The sequence below is a fragment of the Macaca mulatta genome, chromosome 20 (assembly GCF_049350105.2).
Source record: "Macaca mulatta isolate MMU2019108-1 chromosome 20, T2T-MMU8v2.0, whole genome shotgun sequence".
Lineage (NCBI taxonomy): Eukaryota > Metazoa > Chordata > Mammalia > Primates > Cercopithecidae > Macaca > Macaca mulatta.
The window spans coordinates 2,341,672-2,366,198 of NC_133425.1; the positions used below are offsets into that span (position 1 = coordinate 2,341,672).

At 66.2% G+C, this 24,527-nt stretch overlaps 1 protein-coding gene across 1 annotated transcript in view; it reads left to right on the top strand.

Annotated features, from left to right (window-relative positions):
- Nucleotides 1-1,123: 1,123 nt before the first annotated feature.
- The window catches only part of CACNA1H (calcium voltage-gated channel subunit alpha1 H), a 68,134-nt gene continuing 44,730 nt past the window's right edge, over nt 1,124-24,527 (top strand). Inside the window, exons 1-2 of the mRNA XM_077984990.1 lie at nt 1,124-1,261; nt 1,511-1,827. Of these exons, the coding sequence (XP_077841116.1) occupies nt 1,529-1,827 (299 nt within the window). The 5' untranslated portion in view covers nt 1,124-1,261; nt 1,511-1,528. The remainder of the gene's footprint in view (nt 1,262-1,510; nt 1,828-24,527) is intronic.

Sequence of the window (24,527 nt, forward strand, 5' to 3'; positions counted from 1 at the left end):
CCCTGGCCATCCCCAATGTCTGAAAGGGCCACCCCTTCACGACCAAATCACTTGCTCTGAGGGTCCAGGGGAAGGCCCCTCCGCTGGCCTGGCTGAAGGAGCAGCTGCTGGCAGGGAGAGGGGGCCTGCACTTCTCCTCGGGGGTCCCTCGGTGAGTCTCGGTGAGGCAGCGGGGTTGAGGGGTGCAGGAGCACCAGGCCGCCGTCCCCAGGGTCCCCCAGATTCCCACACGGGAGGGGGCTGGAGACGGGGACAAGTTCGCGGAAACTGCCCGTGCGTGTCGGGAAGAGATGCGCATGCAGGAGCACCCAGAATCCCACCCACGGACTCCAAGCCGCAAAGCACACCCCCGCCCGCCCCCGCGCCCCATCACACACGCGCGCGTGCGGGCACACCCGGGACACACACGCGGCGGGGGAGGGGCACGCAGCCTCTCCCCTTCCACGCCCGCCCGGTCCCCGCCCCTCCGCCGACCCGGGCCCGCGTCGCAGTGGGGGTGGGGGCGGCGGCGGCGCGCGCGACGGCGCGGAGGGGGAGGGGAGCGGCAGCGGGGGGGAGGGGCGCGGCATCCGCAGCTTGGCCGCCCCCGCAGTTGGGGGCGGGGAAGGACTTAGGTGCTCCCCTCCCACCCTGCTGGATCCTCCCGCGAGCGCCCCCTGGTGCACCCCACGCCCGGCGTTGGCGGGGGAGCACGAGGAACGCGGAGCCCAGTGCGGGGGCGTGGAGGGGGCTCGGGCGGGGTCCAACTTCCCCGACTCAGGGGCGGGGTGGGGCGCCGGGCGGCGACGGGGAGGGGTCGCTCGGGCGCGCGCATCTCGGGCCGGGGGCGGATCCTCCTCGGCACCCCCACCCGCCCCGCCCCCGGCCCGGCCCCGCCCCCTCCGCGCCTGCCCCGCCCCTTCCCCGCCCCGCCCCGCCCCCCGCCGCTCAGCCCGAAGTTTCCTGCGCCGCGCGCGGACGGGCTCGAGGCTCGCTCGCTGCCTCACCGGCCCCCGGCCCGCGCCCCGCGCCCCGCGCCCCCAGCCCCGGCCTCACCCGTCCGCTCAGCGGCCTCCACGCCGCGCCAGGGCCGCCGCCGTCGCCTCCGCCGGGCAAGCCGGAGCCGGAGTCAAGCCGCAGCCGGGAGCCGGGAGCCGGGCGGGCTGGGGGCGCGGGCCGGGGGCGGAGGCGCTCGGGGCCGGGGCCGGGCGCCGAGCGGGGTCCGCGGTGACTGCGCCGCCCGGGCGATGCCCGCGGGGACGCCGTCGGCCAGCGGAGCGAGGTGAGACGCGGCGAGGACGTGCGCCTGGGACCCTCGTCAACTTGCGCGGAGCCGGCCAGGGAGCCCCTCGGGGTGGGGGTGGGGCCGCCGGAGGGAGGGAGGGGGCGGGCGGGGGCGGGGGGCGCGTTTGTCTCTAATAAGAAAAGACAAAGACATCCCGGCGGCAGCGGCTGTTCCCGCAGCTCCGCGCCGCGCGAGGCAGGGCGGGGGCGTCGCCACCGGCCCCGGGTCACCCCCTGTCCTCCGCAGGTGCTGCCGGCCGCCACCATGACCGAGGGCGCACGGGCCGCCGATGAGGTCCGGGTGCCCCTGGGCGCGCCGCCCCCTGGTCCTGCGGCGGCTGTGGGGGCGTCCCCGGAGAGCCCCGGGGTGCCGGGACGCGAGGCGGAGCAGGGTTCCGAGCCCGGCGTGTCGCCCCCCGAGAGCCCGGCGGCCGAGCGCGGCGCGGAGCTGGGCGCCGACGAGGAGCAGCGCGTCCCGTACCCGGCCCTGGCGGCCACGGTCTTCTTCTGCCTCGGGCAGACCACGCGGCCGCGCAGCTGGTGTCTCCGGCTGGTCTGCAACCCATATCCTTCCCGGCCGGCGGGGGGCGGGGGGCGTGGGGAGGGCGGGGGTCCGGGGCTCGGGACTCCCTCGGCGTGCGCCCCCGCGCGCCCATGTTGGTGGGACCTGGCGTGGGCCGGGCGCGCGGGGGTGCAGGGCAGGGCCGCGAGGTCGGCGTTCTTCCTTCCGAGAGTGGCGGGCGTGGGGGGCCCCCGGGCGCCTCCGGACTCCCTTCCCCAGAGCCGGCTCCGGACGGAGAAGGTGGAAGCGAAGCGGCGAGGCCACCGCGGGCTTGGTGGGGAGAGGAGTCGGGTAGGGAGTAACTCTTCGCGCCCCCAAGAGTGTTGGCCAGGACGGGAATTTCCCCTTGGCTGTTTGAACGTCCTGCCCGAGGCAGGCCCCTCGCGGGGGAGGGGGAGGCCAGAGGAGCTGGAGTCAGGGGTGCAAAGTTTTCAGCTGGCGCCTGGTGGTTCCGAGTGCGTGGGGAGACCCGTGGGGCCTGTGAGCGCTGCCAGGCCCTTTTCCATGGAGGGAGGCGGTGACGTTGGTTGTGAACTCGCTTTTTCTGGCTGAACTCGGTGGCGGGGCTGATTTAAGTCATGCGCAGCTTGAGGGTGGGGGGCAGGGAGGCAACTGGCACTGCCCAGGGGGAGTCCCTTCTCCCCAGCCCCTTCCCTGGCTGGAGAGGAAGGGGCAGCCCCTTTTATTCTTGGCGAGAGCGGCACAGACTTACAGCGAAGGTTCCAGAACAGAGTTGGGTTAGGGCCAGTGGTATTTCTGGGATGTACACGGAGGTCCGGGGGGCCTCCAGCAGGTGACCTTATCGGCCGGTCTCCGCACGCCCTGAGAAGTGCCTTACCCGGTGCCTGTGTCAGGGCTGGGTCTCCCCACCGGCCCTCTGAGCTGGCAGTTGGGGTGGCCAGGCTGTGGCTGCTGCTCCGGGCGTGGGGATGGGTGGTGGGCGGCCTAGGGCAGGGTTAACACCGTGCCCGCAGACATCCCCCGTCCGAGGTGGGGAGACAGGCTGGCAGCAGGAGCGGCCTGTGTACACTTCCCTACTTTGTGTGTTTAACTGTACAAATATTAAGCATAAAAGAGGAATCAGTACGAGAAAAGTCATAAAGCCCGTGTTTCTCCTTTCCCAAATCTAAACATGGAGTGAGTCAGACTCATCTCTGCTTGTAGAGGAAGAGGAGGCCGCCGTGGTCCCGGGGGCAGCCGGCCCCGGCCAGAGGGTTGCCTCGGAGCCCCACACCCGCTGCCCTGGTGGCCTTGGCCTCCGTCGCCCGAGGGTGATGTCTTCGGGTGGGTGGGTGGGTGTCCCTGGGAGCCAAGCTTCAGGCCTGGCCTTGAAGGGCAGTTGTAGGTTTGTCTCCTCTCTAGAACCAAAGTGGGAGGTGGCTATGCCCCTTTTTTCTGGTGGAAGGTGTCCAGGTGTGGAGTCAGTCCGCGGTGCCGGCAGGCTGTGGGGAAGGGGCTAGAAGGCACTGCATGGGTTGGGACGGGAGGCTGGCGCCGAGCCAAGGCCTGCGTTCCTTGTTTCCAAATGTGTGCAGACCAGAGAGGGGAAAGAACCAAGCAGGACCTGGGCTCTGCTCACAGCCCCGGGCCTGGCTGCCCGTTCCCAAGCAGGGCCTGGACTCTCTCCTCACAGCCCCAGGCCTGGCTACCCCGTCCCCAAGCAGGGCCTGGACTCTCTTCACAGCCCGGGCCTGGCTGTCCTGTGCCGTCTCGGCCGAGAGAGTTTTAGAGCCTGGCCCTGGTGTTCTGGGCTGGCTGTGTCCCTCAGGGCTTCCAAGGAGGTTGTTTGCGTTGCTGTGTGCAGGGAAGGTGTTGACTGGGTGGCCTCACGCAAGTGGGATGAGCCCTCCAGGGGGAGATGAGGGCTGGGGGCCAGCAGCATCACGTGACCCAGGCCCTGTCCCCGGGCCTCCTGAGGTGCTGTCCTCGTGGGCTTCGTAACCTGACAGGAGGATGCTCTGGTAGCCCGAGAAGGACTTGGGCGCTGTCCTGGTCTCGGGGGCTGAGTAGTGGTTTCAGTCTGGGAAGAGTAGTGTGCGCCCCATCCCTGGTGTTCCCAGGGCTCCCCGGACTGGGAGAGGACGGGCGGTCGGCCTCCTGTTCTTCAATGGCATCCCTGGCTTGGAGCACTGGGTCTGCCTGCAGCATCGTAGGACCCCCACCCTCCTCACCGCCAGCACCTCCCAGCCCCAAACCCAGTGATGTGGGGTGTCCCCAGTGCCCTCCACTCCAGGAGACGTGGGAAGCGGAGCTGAGACCCCAGGCTCGGTTCGTTCTTGGCCCCGTGGAAATACCCATTGGTCAGGTGGAGTGGGCTTGTGGAGACCTCTGCTCCGTGGCAGTGGGTGTGACCTCTAGCAGATGCCTGGCCTGGAGCGAGGGTGTGTGTTTTGGCCTCAGAGAGAACCTAAAATAAGCTGGCAGGCCTGGACAGGTGGGGGATTGGCTGAGCCGGGGAAGCCCGTGTGGGCCGCGGCTGAGGCTTTCCAGAGCTCTTCGGATTCCTGGGAATTGGGAGGGGGCGGCTTTGCAGGAGGTGGAGGGGCGGTGGGCGGCTGGTGTGGCCGGGGCGTGTCCTGTAGCAAGAGGGTGCTTCCTGGGCCTCAGCCTCCCCTCCGCAAGGCCCCACATCCCTCCTGAAGAGGGTGAACTTGAGAGGGAGGGATAATCGGATTTGCTCAGGGAGCCCACACTCAGGAAGACGACTCCATGCTCCCTGGGGGTTGGCAGAGTCCCAGCTGCTGTCCGCCGGGCCCAGCCTGAGCCGGGGTTCAGTCAGCACAGGAACCTGGGGGAGGGCCCGCATTTATCCCTGAACCTTTCCGGAACCCCCAGGTGGACACCCAGCACCAGGGAACACGTGCGAGCCGACTCTGTCTCCAGGGTGACTCCATCCCAGGCAAAGGAGCCTCTGAGGACGGCCCTTATCTTTATTGATTGGTTTCTTAAAAATATAATTGTCTTAGAACTTTTGGGGCGAGTGCTGTTTCTCCTCCACAGGTTTATTTATAGAGGAAGGTGGGTGGGATCTGTGTGTTGTCGCCCGGCTGGGCTGTGTGCTGCCCGGGCTCCCAGGGTTCCTGACTCTGCGTTCGCCTGCGACACAGCTGCCACCGTCCCGGCGCACGGGCGGGCGGGGCGGGGTGGGGCCCCCGGGAATGCTTGGAGGCCAGGAGGGGGGACCCTGCCTCAGTCCCTGCGAGTGCGAGGGAGGCGGGCTGTGGGTGTGTAGGGACCAGAAGGTGACCAAGGGGTGCTTGGGGGCTTGGGGATGGCAGGACGCTCTGGGAGGCGTCTCCTAGGGCCCAGGCTCCAAACACCCCGTGTCACGGAGCTCTGAGATGGGGAAGGATATATCAAGGTCATCAGGATGCTGAAGGGCAGAGCTGGGTGAGCCCATCTTGGCTCTGAGGGCCACGTGCTTGGCACAGCCCTGCCCGGGTGGGGACGAGCTGCAGGAGCCTGAGACAGCCCTTCACGGCATCTCTGAACACTCGGCGCTTGGGCTGTCACGCTGCTCCACGGGCGTCCCCTGGGAGTGCGAGAGGGCACCGATCTGGAAAGGGCCGGTCCCGCCCGCACCCGCCTCCCCGGGCTCCACGTGCCCCGCAGGCCCTGCGTGGGCAGGACGGGGCTGGTCGTCCTCTACTGACCTTGCATCGTGGTAGTCTCTTGATCACTGTGTCTCAGCAGCGTCTGGATATCTGAACTGGTTTCAGAGGGGCTGCCTCAGTGGTCGGAAGTCACAGGCCCAGGAGGCCCCAGAACCGTCCCATGACCCTGGGCCTGAGCTCCGAGCTGGGGGTCTCTCGGGAGGGCGGGGCTCGGCAGAGGGTCCGTCACAGGCCAGACGTCCCTTCTGCCTGGGTGGACCAGGGCGTGAACTCGGTGGTTGCACCCGACCCATGGCCTGGCTTCTCTTGGCCGTACTAGGGCGCAGTGTCTCCCGGGGACCCTGGGCTGCCCGTCCCTTGGCCCTGGCGCCCTTGCCCGCGTTCTGACAGGAAGGAGAGTTGCAGGAATGGGTCTGCTAGTCTCTGAAGCCACCGACTGGCATCGCAGTGTTCCTGGGGTAGGTGTGGGTTCCCACCGAGCCCTACGGCCTGCCCACAACGCGGCTGGATGTGTCCCTGCCTCCTGGGCTGGTGTAAGGTGGGAGAGGCTGCCTCCCCACCCCCACGGTTGATCCTGTGAAGAAGCAGAGACACAGATGGGGCTGAGACGGGAGCGTTGCAGGGCTCGGGGGAGGGGCCTCCCCACCCACCGAGAGCTGGGGGAGCCGTGGGGGCAGCTCATCCTTCCCGGGGTGGTGGGAAGAGGCCCCTGGGGATGGCGGCAGGGTAGGGGTCTGCCGAGCGCCTGTTGGGGTCATTCCCTCCCCTTTGTGGAAGCATCGGGGCCACGCGCCCCTTGGGACGTCATCTTGTTCCTGCCAGGAAGTGGGCGTGACGCCAGCAGGCTGAGCTCACTCTCCGGGTCGGGGCTACCCCACTGGACTCAGGACTCAGGCCCCACTGGGGAGGAGGGAGGAGATGGAGCCCAGAGCAGGCTGGGCCCTGGCAGGGACCGTGGGCCTCCCAGACCTGCTTCTGCAGCTGGGGCTGGTGGGGATGTGACCTTGGGGCTCCTGGGAACAAGTTTGCCGGGAGCTCTGGTTCCTGAACCACTCCTGCCGTGCCGCACCCCCAGTCCCTAAGGCTCCCACTCAGCCCGCACCCCCGGGACCGGGCAGGGGTCTCGGCTTTCACTGTTCTTCTGGCTCCCGGACTCTTCATCACTGGGATCGCCCTTGGCGTTGACTAACCTCAGGGCCCCTGTTTGCCCGCCTGGGGCACTTCAGGGTGGAGGGAGTCCCTGAGCGCGGCCTTCAGCCTCTGGTGGGGGGACTCGGGGAGTGGTGCAGAGTGGGGACAGCCTCTGATCGCCTCGGCAAATGTCTCGTGGTCAGGCCCCCACAGAGTGCACGGGTGTCTGTATCCTGGGGTAGAGCGAGGCTGGCCTGATCCCTGTGAGCAAGGCAGGCAGGGGCCCCTCGGACGGTGGGGTGGGCCAGACCGGGGGGCCCAGGAGCCTGTGTGGGAGGAGGCGTTCGAACTGAGACCTGGATGGGGCGCGCCGAGGGAAGAGTATCCAGGCAGGGGGACGGTGCGGGCCCTGAGGTGGGGGGTGTCTGTATAGCAGATGGGAGCGGGGGCAAGGAGCACGGCGGGCCGTGGGGAGGAGATCTGGGCACGTGGCGGTGGCACACCAGCGTGGCGACCTGGGCCCTGAGCCTGCCCCCGGGAGTTTGTGGGCTGTGAGGAGGCAGAGTGATGGTGGGGACCAGCAGGTGGGCTGGCCTGGGGGCCCGGGGCTCAGCTCTGCCTCTAGCTGGCTTCGCAACTGCTCCTTAGGGAGGGCAGGCCTGGGGCCAGGCTTAGCGGGAAGTCGAGGCGAGAGACAAGGCTGGAAGGGCAGGTGAGGGCTTCGCAGGGACGGAGGCTGGGAGTTGGGAGCGCTGGTGTCCCACACCCTCAGGCCTAGAGGGCATGGCTGCTGCCAGCCCCTAAAGGAGGCTCTCGGGCTTGTGGGCATCACGCTCCGAGCACCCGAACTTCATTCTGACTGGGGCCGGCGGTGGGCGCCCTCCCGGCCCGGTGCAGCGCTCGGGGTGGTTCTGTGTGCTCCCCTCACCTCCCCCGAGGGCTGAGAGCCGAGGGCGATGCAGGGCTCCCGGAGCTGCAGAAGAGACGTTCCGTTCCAGGGTCAGGACTGGAGGAATGCGGGGGAGGGGCCGGCCTGTCAAGCACTCCGGGGATGGATCCACAGCAGCTCTGCTGGCTGAGTCCAAGCCACGGTCACACAGTCAAGGTCAGACGAGGAACGCGTTACCTCTGTTTATGCAGATGTCGGACGGGCCGTCCGTCCAGCCGCCTGTGCCGAGCCCGCTGTGGGAAGGGCGGGGACCATCCCTGCCCGCCCCCGCGAGTGGGCATTCCCCTCCCTGGCACAGAAGAGGAGTCTTCCCTCTCCTCAGTGGTTCATGTTGGCGTAACTTGGAACAAGTCTAAGTCGCGCAGGCCCAGGTTGAATTTCCAGGCTGGAGATTAAAGACCGGCCGCTCACCCTGGGCAGAAACAAGGGGTGAAATCAGCCGGTCGCGCCCTGAGTGGTGATGTGCGGCCCCGCCTCGGTCGGAGATGGTGGGGGCGGGGCTCGGGGAAGGAGCTCTGCTGGCTCTCAGCCCCTGCCCAGCTCAGGAGAGCTGGCAGCAGGTCTGGGCACCGTCCCCAGAGCGCTGTGCCCGCCGAGGATGACAGATGGGGACCGAGTAGCAGCTTGCCGTGGTGCAGGGGGTGTGCCGCCACGTGGCCGCTGGTGTCCCTGGCCTCCACACACACTCCTTGTGGGGCGGAGGTGGGCCCAGGCTGACGGGAGAAGCGGCCGTTGGCGGGGCGTGAGCGCCCCAGGGTTTGATGAGCCCGAGGGTTGATGAATGTGCTCAGTGAGGCTTCCTTTGTCCTCTTGCTGCCGCCTGGGTGCTTGCTGGGAGCGGAGCTGTGGGCAGAGAGAGCCTTGGGTGGGTGTGGCCGCTGCCTGCCTTCGGAGGCCCAGTGCAGCATCGACCCGGGAGGCCAGAGCACTCCATCCTCGGGTGGCCGGCGAGGACCAGGGCGTTAGCCCAGTGCGGCCCCCACCCAGCCTCGGTGCAGCCCTGGGCTCTTTGCCCCAGTTGCGAGCAGGGCTGGCAGGGAGAGCGCCCGGAGGCCCCCACGCTGCCTCAGGGTGAAGAGGCTCCTCTGACCTGCAAGGGGTGTAGACCTGATGCAGGTGCACCCCCAGCTCTGCTTGATGTCTGCGGACCTGGCTCCTGCAGAAAAGGCCTTGGGTGAGACCTCAGCCTCGGCTGGCCCCGCTGGACTCGTCTGACCCTGGGCTGCTGGTGCTGTGGGTGCTTCTGTCGTTGGCGACTGATGGGAGCAAAGCTGTTCCCCTGTGGATGGACCGTTAGGTGACACGGGATGTTGGCATTAGTGAATGCCGTCACTGAGCCGGTGGCAGAGGTGGGGGCAAGGCCAGGGATCTGGGTACAGAATGGTCTTGGATAGCGGAGAAAGTGCGCGAAGTGGGGTGCGCACAGACCACATCCAAGACCTTGGGCCTTAGCAGGGGTGTGCCCAGCCGGGGTGGGGGACTCCTGGTCACTCTCTGTCCCATCTGTCCCACCTGGGTTCTGCCTGCCCCTGAGGGCAGGTTCCAGGTGGGGTCCGAACCAGGGGGAGGGCTTGGAGCCCCGCTCAGGGAGCCCGCGCTGCTGTTGACCCCCGGGCTGCCCTGTGTTCTCGTCCCTTGTCCCCTACCCAGCTGTCTGCACCTGGTGGCTGTCGCTAGGCCCCTCACTGGCCTTAGGACTGAGGTGGGGACATCCTGAGTCCTTTTGGACAAGGTGGTCTTTAGTAGCCCTGGATGTTAAAGACTCAGCCTCAGTTGGGTGGAGCCTCTTGGGATTCTGGGGTCTCCTTGGGCACAGGAGGGGGGTTAGCAACCCCTGCTAGCCTGGGCAGTGCCTCCACGTGTGCCTCAGTTTCCCTGTCACACCACCTTGGTCTGCCATCTCGGTCACTGATGGAGTGAGGCTCCCACCAGACCGGGTGGGAGAAGGGGCCAGATGCGGTCCTGGGAGAGAGGCTGTCGGCCCCGTCCAGTCAGTGAGTGGCCAGTGTGGTGGCTGATGGGGGACAGACCCCTGGCCAGGCCCCACACCAGCGCTGTCCCCATCTCTGAGCAGCCCCTGGGCCTCCTGGGTCCCCTCGCCGCAGCCTGCCTGTGGGGTGGGCCTGTGGGGCAGGCCTGGTCGGATGCATTAATGGTGGCTCGGGGCAGATCTTTCTACAAGGCAGCAGAGCCGTCGCGGTGGGCCAGGCTGTGTCCTGTGAAGTCCGCAGTGGGCTGGCAGAGGTGGGCACCGAGGCCCCTGCTCCGGACCCTGTTGGGGTCCTGTCACCTCCTGGCTGTTGGTTTTCTCATCTGTGAAATGGGCCTGCTGCCCGCATGGCCTCTGGGTGTGTGGCAGGGACTCCTCATCCCTACTGAGTCTCCAGCGTGGTGCGGGACACGGGATCCTGTCGGCCCCATGACCCCTCGCCCTGGGCCTCCGGCCTCCAGAGCCCCAAGAGGCCGTTGCTGTCTCAGGCCCCTACCTGTGGCACTCTGTTACAGTTGCCTGTAGCCGGGATGCCCCCATCCGCCCTCACAGCTGCGAGCAGGGGTGCTGGTGTCCAGGGAGGCCCCCAGCACCTGCTTGGCCCCTTCCCTGCCTCTCCTGCGGCCCCCCCCGGAGGGAGAAGAATGGCCCATGAGCAGGACGTGCTTGACGCAGTAACAGGAGTCAGCCCCTTTCAGGATAAATCGCAATTGGTCGCCCACTATGTCAGGTTCCTGCGATGCGGAGCAGCCCCCGGAGAGAGGGTGCTTGGCCGTGAAGTGGGTCATTCGGAGCCTCGGTCGGCGCGGGGGCCGGTGTTAAGCTTGTGTGTCTGTGCCCTGGTTAGAAGCTGCCCCGCACGGCCGGCTCCTGCGGACACCTGCAGTAGGGGAGTCCGTCTAGGAGGAGCCGAGTGTCTTGGGACCCTGTGAAGGAGTCTGGGGGGCCGCGCTCGGCTCTGGTGAGCGGGGAACAAGATGGATGAGACCCGGGCCCACCGATGCCGGGAGGGCCGCGTCCGAGCTCGGGGACTGTCCACCAGGGCTGTGGCGTGAAGGCCGAGGGGGTATGAGCAGGGGTGGGATGGTCCCAGGTGGCTGGAAACAGCTGTGGCCAGGTGGGTGCGCAGTGGTCAGTGGCCTGTGGCCCCTGGAGCACCTCTTTTCATGGCCACTCCATGGGTGCCTGTCCCTGTGGCCACGCGGAGCTGTCTTTGGCTCCAGCCACAAAGGCTGTGGGGACACAGTGGCTGGTGTTCCTGCCTCCCTGGACCTTGGGCTCCTCTGACCTTGTGTTTGCTGTGTATTCCTCACTTGTCACCCAGCCTATCTGTTCTGGGCAGGTGAGGCAGCCTGCAGAAAGGGGTAGGTGTGGGCCAGTCTGCCCTGGGGGGCTGACCCTGTGTCTGGAGAGGCCATAGCCACCTCCACCAGCTCTGCCATGGACCTCGAGGCTTGAGACTGCGCCCTGGTGCCCGTCTGCAGGGCGGCGGGGGTGGCCTCGGCCCGGTAGGGCCAGGTGAGCATCAGGGATGTTGAGTGGGGTCCAGGTGGAGCAGGGCCTGGGAGGCAGGCAGTGGGGCATGGTGTGGAGCTGCGAGTCTCCGCACGCGCCTCGTGCTCTCGGAAGGGGGTGCTGGTCTGGCCTGGGAGTGTCCAGGGAGCAGCCGGCCTGTGCCCAGCCCCTTCTGAAGGCCCAGCCACACACAGCCCCGCCTGCCACAGAGGGGAACCCGCGTCCAGATGCCCAGAGAGTGGCCACGGCCTGCCGGGAAGGTGTGGAGGGGCAAGGGTATCTCTCAGAGCTGCACACACGGTCCCTGCCCCGGCCTTTGCAGGCAGCCACCAGCCCTGGCTGTGGTCTGATGAGTCAGCCTGCATTAGCGCCTCATTAAAATGGACGGGAACTTGTCCCGGGCTGCTGGGGGAAGCTGGCCGCTGTCTCTGAGGATCGCTCAGGTTACTGCCTTGGCTGGTAGCTGGGACAACACTCGCCCAAGCCCACTGGGCCACGGGCTCTCGTGCCAGTGCTGACCTCATGCTTGGGTGACCTCCTGCAGGTGCTGGGGTGAGAGGCCCGGGGACGCCACCTCCTCTCCCTGAGAAGCTTGGTCATTGCAATGAGAAGTTGGGCTGTGTGGCGGCCACCTCGAGGGCCAGGTCTGAGGACCCTCCTGCCTGCGACTCAGTGGCTCAGCTTCTTGCTTAGTGAGGAGGGGAGAGGCCGTGTCTGGCTCAGCTGCCTGTGCCCCAGCCGAGGAGCAGCCAATGGGCGCCCGCTGGGGTGTGAGGCTGCATGGCCACTGGCTGGGTATGGAGGCCGGCACAGGCGTGGGGGCATATCTGCCTCCCATGGAAGCCACACAAGCAAGGGCCCTGGGCCTGAGTCCCTGACTGAAAATCCAGGATGCTCATTCAGTTACATTTGGGTTTCAGGTGAGTGAGAATGTTTCAGGGTGAGGGGCGTCCCTGCAGTGTTGGAGACGGACAGCAGCGTCCTCAACTGCAGGGGTGCGGTCCAAGGCCCCCAGGGATGCCTGAAGCCTCAGATCCAATGAGCTGTGTCCTGTACGTATTGTTTCTTCTTTACGTTTTTGAGACAAGGTCTCACTCCGTCACCCAGGCTGAGCGTGGTGGTGCAGTCACACCTCACTGCAGCCTCGATCTCACATGTTCAGATGACTCTTATGCCTCAGCTTCCCCGGGTGCTGGGATTACAGGTGTGAGCCGCCACACCAGGCCTCATACTCTGTTTTTTTCAGCCTGATAACGGAGATGGCTGCTAAGTGGCCATCGGGTGGGCGGTGGCCCGCAGCGCGGGTCCGCTGAGCACGGGCGATTCGGACCCCTGGCAGTGCTGAGCGCGGCTACACCAGGCTCATGGCTGTACAGAACGGGGCACAGTTAAAACCTGGGAGTGAGGTCTGCCCGTCAGAGACCCTTTGGATCTCCCTTCTGTGAGACCTCGGTCCTCAAGCCCCGCGGAGGGGCTCGTGGGGTCCTGTCGGTGGAGCTGGGGTCTGGTGGCGTTGCCCTCACTGACCGGGCTCAGGATATGCTGTTCGGGGTGGAGGGCGGCCGTTCACAGCCCTGGGGTCTGGAGGAGGTGTGGGTGAGCCCGTGGCCCCGTTTGGGTTTTGGGGAGTGGGTCGAGTCACCCCTTTTGCTGGTCCCTGGCTTGGCAGATGTGTTTTTTTCCTTGGGTGCAGCAGGCGGGGCCCGTTGGTCCAGCATGGGCTGATCTCAGGGCGCTTTGGCTCCGTGGGGTTCTGGGGCGTGAAGGACACCCGTGCGGGGGCGGGAACAGTGGCACTGACCTGACCGGGCAAGGAGGGGGCTGGTGGGGCAGGAGGAGCAGAGAAAGTGCTGGCGTGTCTGGGGCCCGGAAGTGGGTGGGGATGCGGCAGGCACCGGCAGACGACTGTGGCGCAGTTGCTGGGGAGATGGGGGGAAGAGCAGGGAGCACACGAGGCACAGGCCCATTGGAGGAACATTCTAGAAGCCAGGTGTAGCATCACAGGAATGGCTCCAGCGGGCCTGAGGGCAAAGGCTCAGAGGCAGCAGACCCGGACCACAGTTGGTGTGTTTGAAAGCCGGGCCTGCCGGGCCTCCCGGGCCACACTCTCGTGATGGCACAGAGCTGTTGTTTTCTAACCTTCCGTGGAAATCTGGGTCACTCACATGAGGAGGATGAGGCTGATGGTCTCAGGGAGCTGCTCGGTCGCGTGGGCCGAGCCCCCGTCCAGCACACTCACAGCCGGGTGGAGAGAGAAGCGCCCGGGCTGCCCCCACCTGGGCTCCGGTGCATCCAGACAAGGGGGTTCAGGCTGCACAAACCAGCCCAGAGCTGAGGTGCCCTCCCTTTTCCCCGCCTGTCCCCCCGAGGCTGTTGCCAGGTGACTGCACACGGGGGACACCCCTCCTGAGGCTGTAGAGGGGCTGCCTCCCACCCCCGCCCCAGCTCGCAGTGCGGGTGGGTCACCCACCACCCGGGGTTTCCTTCCTCTCCAGGAGATCGGGGGCTGGGAGCTGGTTCCCCTGGAGAGAGGGGTGGGTCCTGCGGCCCCTGCTTGGGTGGCGTCTGGGGCCTGGCCCGGCCGTGTGGGGCAAGAGTGGCGGGCATACCGGCCCGTGCGTGTTGTCATTGTGGTGCCTCTTTCTGGGCTGAGGCCCCTTCTCGGTCCTCCTCGTGCTGCTGGCGCCGTAGGGGACACGTTCCCGTTTGTGAGTTGGAACTGGGTGACTCTGAGAGCTGATGCTGAGATTTCTTGTTTGTGTTTTCTCACTCAGACTCGGAGAATGGTGAGGCCTAGGGAAGGGGCAGGCAGGCCTGAGAGGACGGTGGGTGTTGGGGTGAGGGTGCCTCTTGCCCCCGGGGGCAGGCAGAGTGTCCACAAGGGAGTCCTTTGCGTCCAGAGTGGGGTCTTCACTGGCTGCTCCATTCCTCTGTGTGGGGAGTGGAAGACAGGAGCTCCCTGTGGCTCAGACCCTGCTCAGCTCCATGGCTCCAGGGCCGAGTAACGGTGCCCCGAATCCCGACCCCTGCCTTCCTCTCAGGCCTGCCGAGGAGGAGGCCGAGGCTAGAGGGCCCTCCAGCTGGCCCAGCACCCGCTCGTTCCTGTTGTTGGTCTTTTCCCAGTGGTACTGAGAAGTAATTTATCCACCACCTAACTCGCCGGTAAAGGGTCCAATTCGGTCATTCTTCCTGTGTCCTCGGGGTGGCACAGCCGCAGCAGCGATGGGCTCCAGAAGGCTTTCGTCGCCCGAGAGGACACCCTGCAGTGAGCTGTCTTGGCGTCTCCCGCTGGCCTTTTCCATCTCCAAGGTTGGCCTGTTCTGGACGTTTCCTGTATATGGAATCCCGTGCAGCGTGACTCCTGTGCTGGCTTCTCGTGAGCTTCGTGCAGGCTGGTCGTCCATCCTCGCCACAGCGGCAGAGCCCTGACCCTTCCGCAGTTAGATGTGCCCTTACGTAGACGGGCTGCAGTGTTTATCTCTTCACGGGTGGATGTCTGGGCCATTTCGCTCTTTGCTGCTCTTCACGGCGCTGCCGGGACGTCCGTGCTCCAGGTTCTGGGGAAACCCTGGCTTCACGACTCTTGGACATAAATCTGGGAGCGGAATTGCTGGGTCAGGCGGGAACAGTGTCGAGTCCTCGGAGGAATGGCCAGGCTGTTTTCCAAAGCTCTGCCCTCCTGTTGACCCACCTCTCACCCCCAGCTTTGGGGTCCCTGAGCGGTGGTTCTGCAGCCGTGACACCCAGCCCGAGTCCAGGGCTGTGGGCAGTGGGCACAGCCCTTCCTTTCCTTGCTGACCCATCGGGAAATGGCAGCCCCTGACCTGCCCAGTAGGGATGAAACGGGGTCTTTGTGGGGGGCCTGTGGAGTTTGGGCTTCCTGTCAACAGCCTGTCCCGGTGGGCGGGGCTTGCCCGCTGCCCCATGAATGTCAGGAACCTTGGAGTCCTGACGCACGGGGGTGCGGGGGCGATACCGGCACAGAGCGGGCGGGGTGGCGCCCGGGCCGCGGGTGGGAGAATCTGGCGTGTGTGTTTGCACGGCATCCATCCCTCCATCCGTCCTCTGGAGAATTTCAACACCCACACTTGGAATAAAAAAAAAAAAAAATTATTAATGAGCTTGGTGCGGTTGCCATGGGAACCTGTTGCTAATGAATCTCTGGGGTTTCCTGTTACCTTTGCCGAGCCTAGGAAGGCTGGAGCCGCGCTCCTCACCACGGCAGTGCCACTAATGGGGTTGCCGTGGCAACGCCTGTCACTAATCCCCAGCTGCTCCTGGTTGACCGGCCCGGTCTGTGTTACATAAAGCGGTTTGGCCCATGCAGGCCGCCTCCCGGCTAGAGACCCCGAGACCCCTCCCTTGCTCCCTGAAAGGAGCCCACCCCTCCTCCAAGGACACACCGAGACACGGGAAATGGGACACCTGGAGCTGCGGCGCTGGCGTGTGCTTAGAAAGTGCACCTGCAAGGCTGGGGCGTGGCCTGGCTGTCCGTCCACGGGGCCCGGGCTGCCCACGGCCGCAGGTGCCCAGTAAGGACCTGCCTCCCCGGTGTGTGGAGCGCATGGGGCCTCGGGAGCCAGGCCTGTTCCCCGGGGCTGCCTGGAGGCGGCCGCTTGTCCCCAAGGCCTGGCGTCCGCACGTCTGTCTGCCCTAGGCCTTCGAATTGGGGGATATTTTGTAAGGAGCCCCTGTGCTTGGGCCAGGGATGTTTTCGGGGGGGGGCCCTGTACCCGGAGAGGTGAACCAGAATTCCCCTGGGGCATGGTGTTGGGAGACCAGGGCGGCCTCTGGTGCCCCTGACCCCTCCAGTTGGGGCGGTTCATGGGGGACCCCACCGGTGACAGTCTTTACCCAGCTCACCCCGATGAGCCCACCATGTCCCGTCTGTTTGGACGCTGGCCATCCAGCTACCCCCGTCTCCTCCCTCCCAGGGCCTGGACGTCTGAGGCCTGCAGTCCCCGAAGCAGGAAGGTCTGGAGCTGGTGGAGTCCATGCAGTCCGACCACCCACCCTGGGGCGTGGTTCTAGGATGAGGCCAATGATGTGGGGAGGCTCCTGGGCGGGCGGGGAGGCTGCTGGATTTGTGATTGTGGCTCCTGCGTGGGCCACTCTGGGGGCCCTCCAGCTGCCCTGCCGGGTGCCCAGGTCACCCCAGAGCTGGGGAGATGCACCCTGCAGGCAGGGAGGGCTCCCTGGAAGTGGTGGCAGGTGGGGTCAAGGTAGGGAGGGTGACGGCCCAGTGTGTCTGGTGGTCCTCAGTGCCCCCAAGCCCCTCATGCATCGTGCCGGCTGAGTTGGCCCTGCGTCAGGAGCCTGCTGGGCCCCCACTCATTGCTCTCCAGACCCTTCCAGAGTCCCAGGGCACCATGCCCCACTCTGGGTGCCTGTCCTAGGAGGGTCGTGGCGCCTCCCACCCCAGCCTTGCCCTCCAGGCCTCCCCTGGAGCCTGAGGTCCGAGGAGCAGTGAGTCTGTCTGCCTCGGGCACTCCCTCCTCCTCAGCCTGCTTCCCACTTTAGGGGCCGCAGGGGGTGACCCGCTCTGAAATACCCTGGCCCGTGAGCCTCTAGGAGGTGGGCTGGGCACGCCCCTGCCCGTCTGGGGTGAGTCTGGCCACAGTGGAGTCTCAGGTGACGCCAGGGGGTTTTGTCTGCCAGGGTTCCGAGCGCGTGGGCTCGGGTGCTCCATAAGCGCGCAGCCTCGGCAGCAGGAGGTGGAGGGAGGGAAGGTTCTGGACCATTCCAGATAACGGAACGCGGGGTGTGCCTCCCAGAGCGTGCCTGGCAGCGGCCGGGCTTCTTGCAGTGGGGTGGGAGTGGGGCGAGGCTTGCTGGGGGTCTTAGCCCCGAACCTGGACATGGACGGGCTTCCTTTGCCACTGTGTTCACTGTGGGCGGCACCGTGGCCGGTGGCTGAGTCTTCCTGCCCCAGACAGCACTTGGTGAAGGGCTGGCATCAGATGCTGCCTGGGCTGGCCAGAGCCGCCGACCTGCCCTCCCGCCCTCCAGCATGGGCGTTGTGGACTGGGCTGGTGGGGTGGGCCCCGAGAAGGTGGCACGGGCGTTCGCCTTGGTCCTTGCCGGCGTGCCCGTGGCCCCCGCGACTTTCCCCAAGCAGCAGCAGCAGCAGCACTTGGCGGGCACGGCGCGCGTCTCGTGTTCCCCGTGGGCAGCGGCCCCACGCGCCGGCCTCTCCCGCCGAGAGACACTTCAGAGCTGTGTGGGCCGTGTTTTCGCCTCCGCCCATCAGCCGGCGTCCGGGGTCCTGGTGCTTCCCTCGGAGATCAGGGAGGCCCCAGCCCACAGGCCGGTGGGGGCAGCTGACACCATGGTGGCTGTGGGGGCTTCAGGCCGGCCAGTGCTGGTTCCCAGCGGCGTTTGTCTGTCTGCCTCCTGGGCCTGGTCCCTGGCCCCAGGGTGAGCGGGGCCCATCCAGAGCCCGGGACTGGCTCCCTGTGAGGCTGGACATGGGCGTGTGCGGCCACCCAGCGCTGCAGTCACGTTGGGAAGCGCAGAGGCTTGGAGCTGGGCGGCTGGGTGTTTTTCTGAGCATTTGAAATATGGCCTGCCCACGGGTCAGGATCAAGGATGTTTTAATTCCTAATTTAGACTGTTTATGTGCAGGGCTCAAGTCCTGGTGGGAAGAGAGAGTGTGGGCTGATCCCCCCTCCCCCCCTCGCCTCTCCAGGGCGGCCTCCCGGCTTACAGCGAGCTCCCAGCCGCTGGGGGTGCGGGGTCTGCCCGCGGGGGTGCCGGAGGGGGGGCCTGACCTCTGCACCCTGACCCCAGCCCGTCGGGGTGCGTCTTCACTGCAGGGCTACCCAGACCCAGCCCGCCCTGCTCCCAGCACAGAGCCTTCTTTGTGAGGGGCAGGCCCCTCCCCACGCCTTCGGGCCTTTCTCTGGGACGGGAGCTGAGGTCGCACCTTGGCCGTGGCCATCAGGCTGCAGGGCTCCTTGGGGCGGAGCCAGCGGGACAGGGCCCGAGGAATCCGGGGGCAACACTGGGCAGACGCAGCTGTCGGCCTGGTTTACCGTAAAATAAACTCGGAGAGACACGGAGGCAGGGGAGGGGAGGGGAGGGGGTGGATGGGAGGGGACGGGTCGTGAACAGCGAAAAACATGCCCCCCACACTGGCCTGCAGCCCCCCACAAGCCCAGTGGCCGTCAGCCTTGGGATTTTCAGGTTTTCCAACTTCAATCAGGGAATAGGTCTCTCTTCCCTGCACGAGTGACGTGTGGGGCCTGGTCGCCTTCCTGACTGTCATGCTGCCCGGGTTTGCGGGGCCCTCCTCGTGCCCCTCCATCTGGACGGGGGTTTCGGGGTGAGGGGTGCTGGGCTGTGTCGGGGCCCCCGTGTGCAGCAGGAAGGGGCCAGGAGACGAGGTCGTAGTGGGGCAGCTCCCTGCTGTGCCCTCTTTCCTGTGGCCGTGCCGCCTGTCTTTTTGTTTTGGGTGCTGGCCCTGGTCCCGTGGCTCAGGGTTCAAGGAGCCCACCCACGTTGTCTCCTTGGCTCAGCGGCTCTCGTGTGGAGGGTCGGGGTGCCTGGTGTGGGGGCCTTCTGCTCCCCAGGGGGACAGGTGCAGTCAGGTGTCAGGAGAGGGCAGACCATCCCCCTAGTTCTCCCCCCACCTGCTGCACCCACAGCCCCTCCCTCCTTTTCCCTGCACACCCTTGGCTCCCTGTCCCACTCCACGGTCAGGCCTTTTTCCCTGCTGAGCCCCTTCCCTCCCCTAGCACATTCCCACCTGCACCCCTGGGGTGCTCTCTGGGGAGCCCTCAAAGCCTGTACCCTACCCAGCTGTCTGCTCACACCCCCGCTGCCCGGACCGCCTTCTTGTGGGGAGTCTCTCAGGCAGCCTGCTCTGTGGGGCCCTCCCGTGTGGTCTGGGCGTCTAGTGGGGGTCGTGGAGCTTTGGGACTGTCAGCAGCCAGGGGGGTAAGAGGACAAGGCCCAGATGGGCCAGTGGCCCTGGGGACAGGCTTTCCTTAGAAAGTTACTGGGGTCCTGGAGCGAGTCCCTGCGGCCCACTTTTTTTTTTCTTTTGAGGCGGAGTCTCGCTCTGCCGCCCAGGCTGGAGTGCAGTGGCTGGATCTCGGCTCACTGCAAGCTCCGCCTCCCAGGTTCACGCCATTCTCCTGCCTCAGCCTCCTGAGTAGCTGGGACTACAGGCGCCGCCACCACGCCCGGCTAACGTTTTGTATTTTTTAGTAGAGACGCGGTTTCACCGTGTTAGCCAGGATGGTCTCGATCTCCTGACCTCGTGATCCGCCCGCCTCGGCCTCCCGAAGTGCTGGGGTTACAGGTGTGAACCACCGTGCCCGGCCCCCACCCGCAGCCCACTTTTTGGCTTCAGGCCCTGACCACAGAGTCCACGGAGGCTGGAGCCTGGAGGAGGCTGACGTGAAGCTTCTGGAAACAAAGTTTGAGTGGAGATGGGGGTCGGTGTGGATTTTATTTTCCAGGCAGTAAACTCCGTTGGCTGCCGCAGAAAACCAGAGGAACCTCAGGCGGCTTTTGTTGCTCGGAGCTGTGGGGTTCCCTCATTTCCAGTTTGCCAAGGCTGCCTGGGGGCCGGCTCATCCCTCCCGCCTCCTGGGCTGTCCCTCGGCCCACGGGGACCACCACCCTCCCTCCGGAGCTGCTGGAGTCCCTGGAGCTCTGGGCAGCCTTCCCCCGTCCACAACGTCGCCACCCTCCCAGGCTGGGCAGACACGACCCCCGTCTCGCTCCGTCTCTGGGCGCCCGCTGGCTCCGTCTCTGGGCGCCCGCTGGGTCCGTCTCTGGGCGCCCGCTGGCTCCGTCTCTGGGCGCCCACTGGCTCGGTCTCTGGGCGCCCGCTGGGTCCGTCTCTGGGCGCCCGCTGGGTCCGTCTCTGGGCGCCCGCTGGCTCGGTCTCTGGGCGCCCGCTGGCTCGGTCTCTGGGCGCCCGCTGGGTCCGTCTCTGGGCGCCCGCTGGGTCCGTCTCTGGGCGCCCGCTGGCTCGGTCTCTGGGCGCCCGCTGGCTCCGTCTCTGGGCGCCCACTGGGTCCGAGGTGTCCGTTCTGGGCTCCTCGCTCACGGACGAGAGGGTCAGGGCAGAGCCCGAGGCGGGGAGCAGTGTCCGTGGGTGTGGGCGTCTTCCCAGGCCAGGCAGGCGCCAGGACGGGTGCTGGGGTCCAGGTGCGGCATGGGGCCCACGTGGGCCCCCCTGCCGGGCGCCGTGGAGTCAGAGCAGCTCGGCTCAAGGTCCTGGGGTCTGTGCCAGCCTTCACTGAAGTCTGCAGCCGGCCTGCAGGTGCCAGGACGTCACCGGGAAGATGCTGGAGTGGGCAGGGCCCCGGGCCGCAGGGGGTGGGCCGCACACGGTGGGTGTCGGGGCGAGAGTGGCTGTGTGCCTCGATCTGGCTGGCCCAGGGCCTGGGCAGCGCCCCTGGAGCTTGGCAGGGAGTTGGGGGTGGGGCACCCCCCACAGTGCGGCACCTCGGCCTTCCCTGTTGAGTAGAAAGGATGCTCGGGGAGCAAGGCTGTGCCGTCCCCAATGTTCTAGGCTCTGTCTGAGCCCCCATTACCCCGTCCCTAGGCTGCCCCCAGGCATCCTTCCCTTTCAGATGGTGGCGGCGGGGCTGCCCTGACCCTGCCCTGAGCCTGGCCCGCCTCCGTCTGGGGTGGCCGTGGGGTCCCCAGCAGGACACGTATGTACCTGTGTGTTGTCACGCACATCACCCGCTCAACAGGGAACCCCAGGGCGTGGGAGCAGCGGGTCGTCTGCACTCCACACCGCTGGATCCCAGCAGGAGCTCCCGGCTTCCCTAATTAAACGATTTATTATTAAAGCAGCTGCTTCCCCATAACTGGCTTCCTGCAGCCACAGGGGCAGAGCCGCCCGCATGGGTGCGGGGCAGGGAGGTGCATGGGGTGGGCTGGGGCGCCCATGGGCGAAGTGGGCTGCTGCTGCCTGTGTGCCCCCCGGGGCTCCTGTCCAGGTCCAGGCCCAGGGCTGTGGGCTGGGAGGACTCAACAGCTTTGCTTCTCCGAGGCGGGGCAGGGGCTGTGATCAGGGTTGGTACCGCCCCGTGGGGACTCCCGCAGTCACTGGCCCTAAGCTTTGTCAGTCCTTGGCAGCCAGCCCCAGGGACACCAGGGACCTGCAGGTGGGTACTGTCTGGGAGGGAGGGGTGGTGCGGGGCTGGAGTCCCAGGACCGCAGACCTGTCCTGGGCATGGCGTGGGGGCCCTCTGTGTGGCCATGGACCTGGGGATCCGAAGTGTCCTTGTGGATATCGGGGTGTCGAGGTGTGGGGCAAGTTGGAGGTCCTAGTGTGTTTAAGCGGCTGACGGGTGCAAGGTGGAGGTGCCCAAGAGGCCGAGGCTGGAAGGGGGCCGCAGATGACGGGGTGCTGGTGACCAGGCAGGGAGGAACGGGGTGCGGAGCTTTGCAGGGGTTTGAGCAGGTGGCACTGGGAGGCCCAGCAGGCACAAAGGTGGCAGAGCCCCGGGGTGGGAGGACGTGCTTGTGGAGTGTGGGACGAGGTGTGCTCCCCCACAACCTCCAGAACAGCAGCTGTGCCTCCGGCCTCGGGACCCGTCCCGCCGGTGTGGACGGACGAAGCTCAGAGCCTCTGCCACTGGTTTCTCTCTCTCATTGTTTACCTTGTTAGTATTTAACATAAGAAAATTTTAAAAATTATTTACTAAGTTACTTAACCACAATAAGTCCTTTGTGTGTTAACATAACATGTTCTTTCACCGAAAAGGGTTATATTTCTCAAAACCTTAAAAATTCAGTGAGAAGTGGGGCTGTGTTTTGCGGTTTTGCAAGACCCTTTGCTGCCCGGCCTGGTGGAAGTGTCCGGGGACGCCCGTAGGAGGGGCGAGGGAAGGAGGGTGGGGCTCCCCAGCCGCCACACTGAGAACCACTGGTCTAAACCAGCAGGTTCACCCCACGAGAATTCCCCCTCTCCTTCTGAAAGACTGTGGGCGTTGACCTGTGCGCACAGTGGGGCCTCGCGTCACCTGGGGCTGTGGGCATTGACCTGCGTGCACCAGTAGGATCTCGCATCATGCAGGCCTGTGAAAGTTGACCTGTGCGTACAGTAGGCCTCCTGATACGGGGAGCCGTCACCTGGCTGGACTCTCAGTTCCTGCAGCCCTGAGACCCACCACAGAGCCATGGCCTCTCAGATGAGGGCACTGAAGCAGAGAGTCCCCGAGGAAGGGCAGAGCTCTTGGCGTCCTCAGTTTGCTCCTCCCTCTCAGGGCACCCGGCTGAAGTCTCCTGTGGGGCTCCTGGGTTCAAGGCCACCCCACGGCCACGGGCCAGGTGCCTTTCTCTCGCTCCTCCTGGATCCCACCCTTGGTGGGGGCTAGACCCCAGAGCCCAGGACGTGGAGGTAACTACCATTTCACAGCAGCCAAGCGTGAATTTAGCCCATTGCTGCCAGGATGGGGGGCTCCATCTCGGGGTGCTGGCATGAGGCTTTCAACAGCTGCGGGCAGCGCAGCCCACCTGGCCCAGCCCGGACTCTGCAGGGTGGAAGCTGGGGTGTGGCCACGGGGAGGTAGGGAGGGGAGGAGGGAGGGGTGGGGTCGCCGTGGCTCTCCAAGGGAAGCCCCTGCCACGCTCGCTCGGGGCTGTCTGGGCCCCTCCCCCAGCAGGGGCAGAGGCACCTTCCAGAACACAGCAGAACAGTGTGTGTCCAGCCCCCAGCTGGGAGAGGAGAGGCGCCCATTGTTAGTTTAAAAAAAAATGACTCAGAGAGTTCACAGAGCCTTCCTTTTCCTGCCGGCTTCCAAGAATTCCGATCTGACTTAATGGATCGAGTTGCCGGTGGGTGGATTCGGACACGGGTGAGAGCCAGGATGGCCGAGTTGGCGCAGCGCTGGCCTCGGGGCTACCAAGGGCCCAGATCTGCAGCCAGCTGGCGGTGGGCAGGCGGGAGGCCAGTGGGAGGCCCCTACCCCACCCCCACCTTCACCCCCACCCCCCACCCCCCACGTCCACCCCACCAGCCGGGTCTGGCCATGGCTCCGTGGTAGGTCTCAGAGCTGCAGGGACTGTGAGGCCAGATAGGTGGCAGCTCCCTGGATTAAGAGGCTTATTCTATGCGTAGGTCGGCGCCCACAGCCCCACGCGACGTGAGGCCCCACTGTGCGCGCAGGTCGACGCCCACAGCCCCACGCGACGTGAGGCCCCACTGTGCGCGCAGGTCGACGCCCACAGCCCCACGCGACGTGAGGCCCCACTGTGCGAGCAGGTCAATGCTGCTCGCAGGTTAACGTCCACAGCCTCCATGTGGTGTGAGGCCTTACTCTGTGTGTAGGTGTGGCCACCAAGGGAAGCCTTCCTGCATGTGGGGTTCTCTGCCGGGTTCCGGGGAGCCCCGGGAGGACCACTCACCTTCCCGCACGTCCCTTTGGTAGTTTTGCATTATGCAGGCTGGTTGTGGGGCCGGGCTTTGAGGGGGTTGACAGGAGACATGGTCTGGGGCCCTCAGGACTTCCCCCTGCTGTGTCCTTGCTCCTGCTGGGCCCTGGCCTGGGCCGGATGCACCCTTTCCCGCTCCACCCTGTAGCCTCCAGCTCCCGAGCACCACTCAGTCTAGGTCCGTGTGTCCGGCGTGCCCCGAGCTTGTCCTTCGCCATTGCTGCGCCCAGTCCTGACAGCTGGCCCCACGTGTTTACTCTCATGTCCGAGAACCTGAAGCGGTTGCTGACACACAGTAGTTGTTCCGCAAATGCCTTAGGGAGGAGGAGTAGCCCAGGTGTCCTTCCTAGAGGAAGACCCTGGGAGTGGGTTTTGAGGGCTGCGTAGGAGTGTTCCCAGGCTGGGGAGGTGGGCGGGCGGTGGGCGTTCCCTGGGAGTGGGTTTTGAGGGCTGCGTAGGAGTGTTCCCAGGCTGGGGAGGTGGGCGGGCCGTGGGCATTCACCGGGAGTGGGTTTTGAGGGCTGCGTAGGAGTGTTCCCAGGCTGGGGAGGTGGGCGGGCCGTGGGCATTCACCGGGAGTGGGTTTTGAGGGCTGCGTAGGAGTGTTCCCAGGCTGGGGAGGTGGGCGGACGGTGGGCGTTCCCCGGGAGTGGGTTTTGAGGGCTGCGTAGGAGTGTTCCCAGGCTGGGGAGGTGGGCGGGCCGTGGGCATTCACCGGGAGTGGGTTTTGAGGGCTGTGTAGGAGTGTTCCCAGGCTGGGGAGGTGGGCGGACGGTGGGCGTTCCCCGGGAGTGGGTTTTGAGGGCTGCGTAGGAGTGTTCCCAGGCTGGGGAGGTGGGCGGGCCGTGGGCGTTGCAGGCTGCAGGTGAATTGGGCTGGGCTTGGGATGGTGCATTGAGGGGCGTGTGCCAGTGGCCCCTGTCCGTCTTGGGTAGACCCTGGGCTGCCATTCCTCCTTCCCGGACCCCCAGTGCAGGTTCTACAACAGCCTGGAGTCTGACCCCGGTTCCTCCGTCTGGACCTGGCCTTGTGGCCCAGCCCCATTCAGGGAGGTGCCTCCCGCTCCCATCGCCCAGTCATGGGACACGCCGTGTCTAG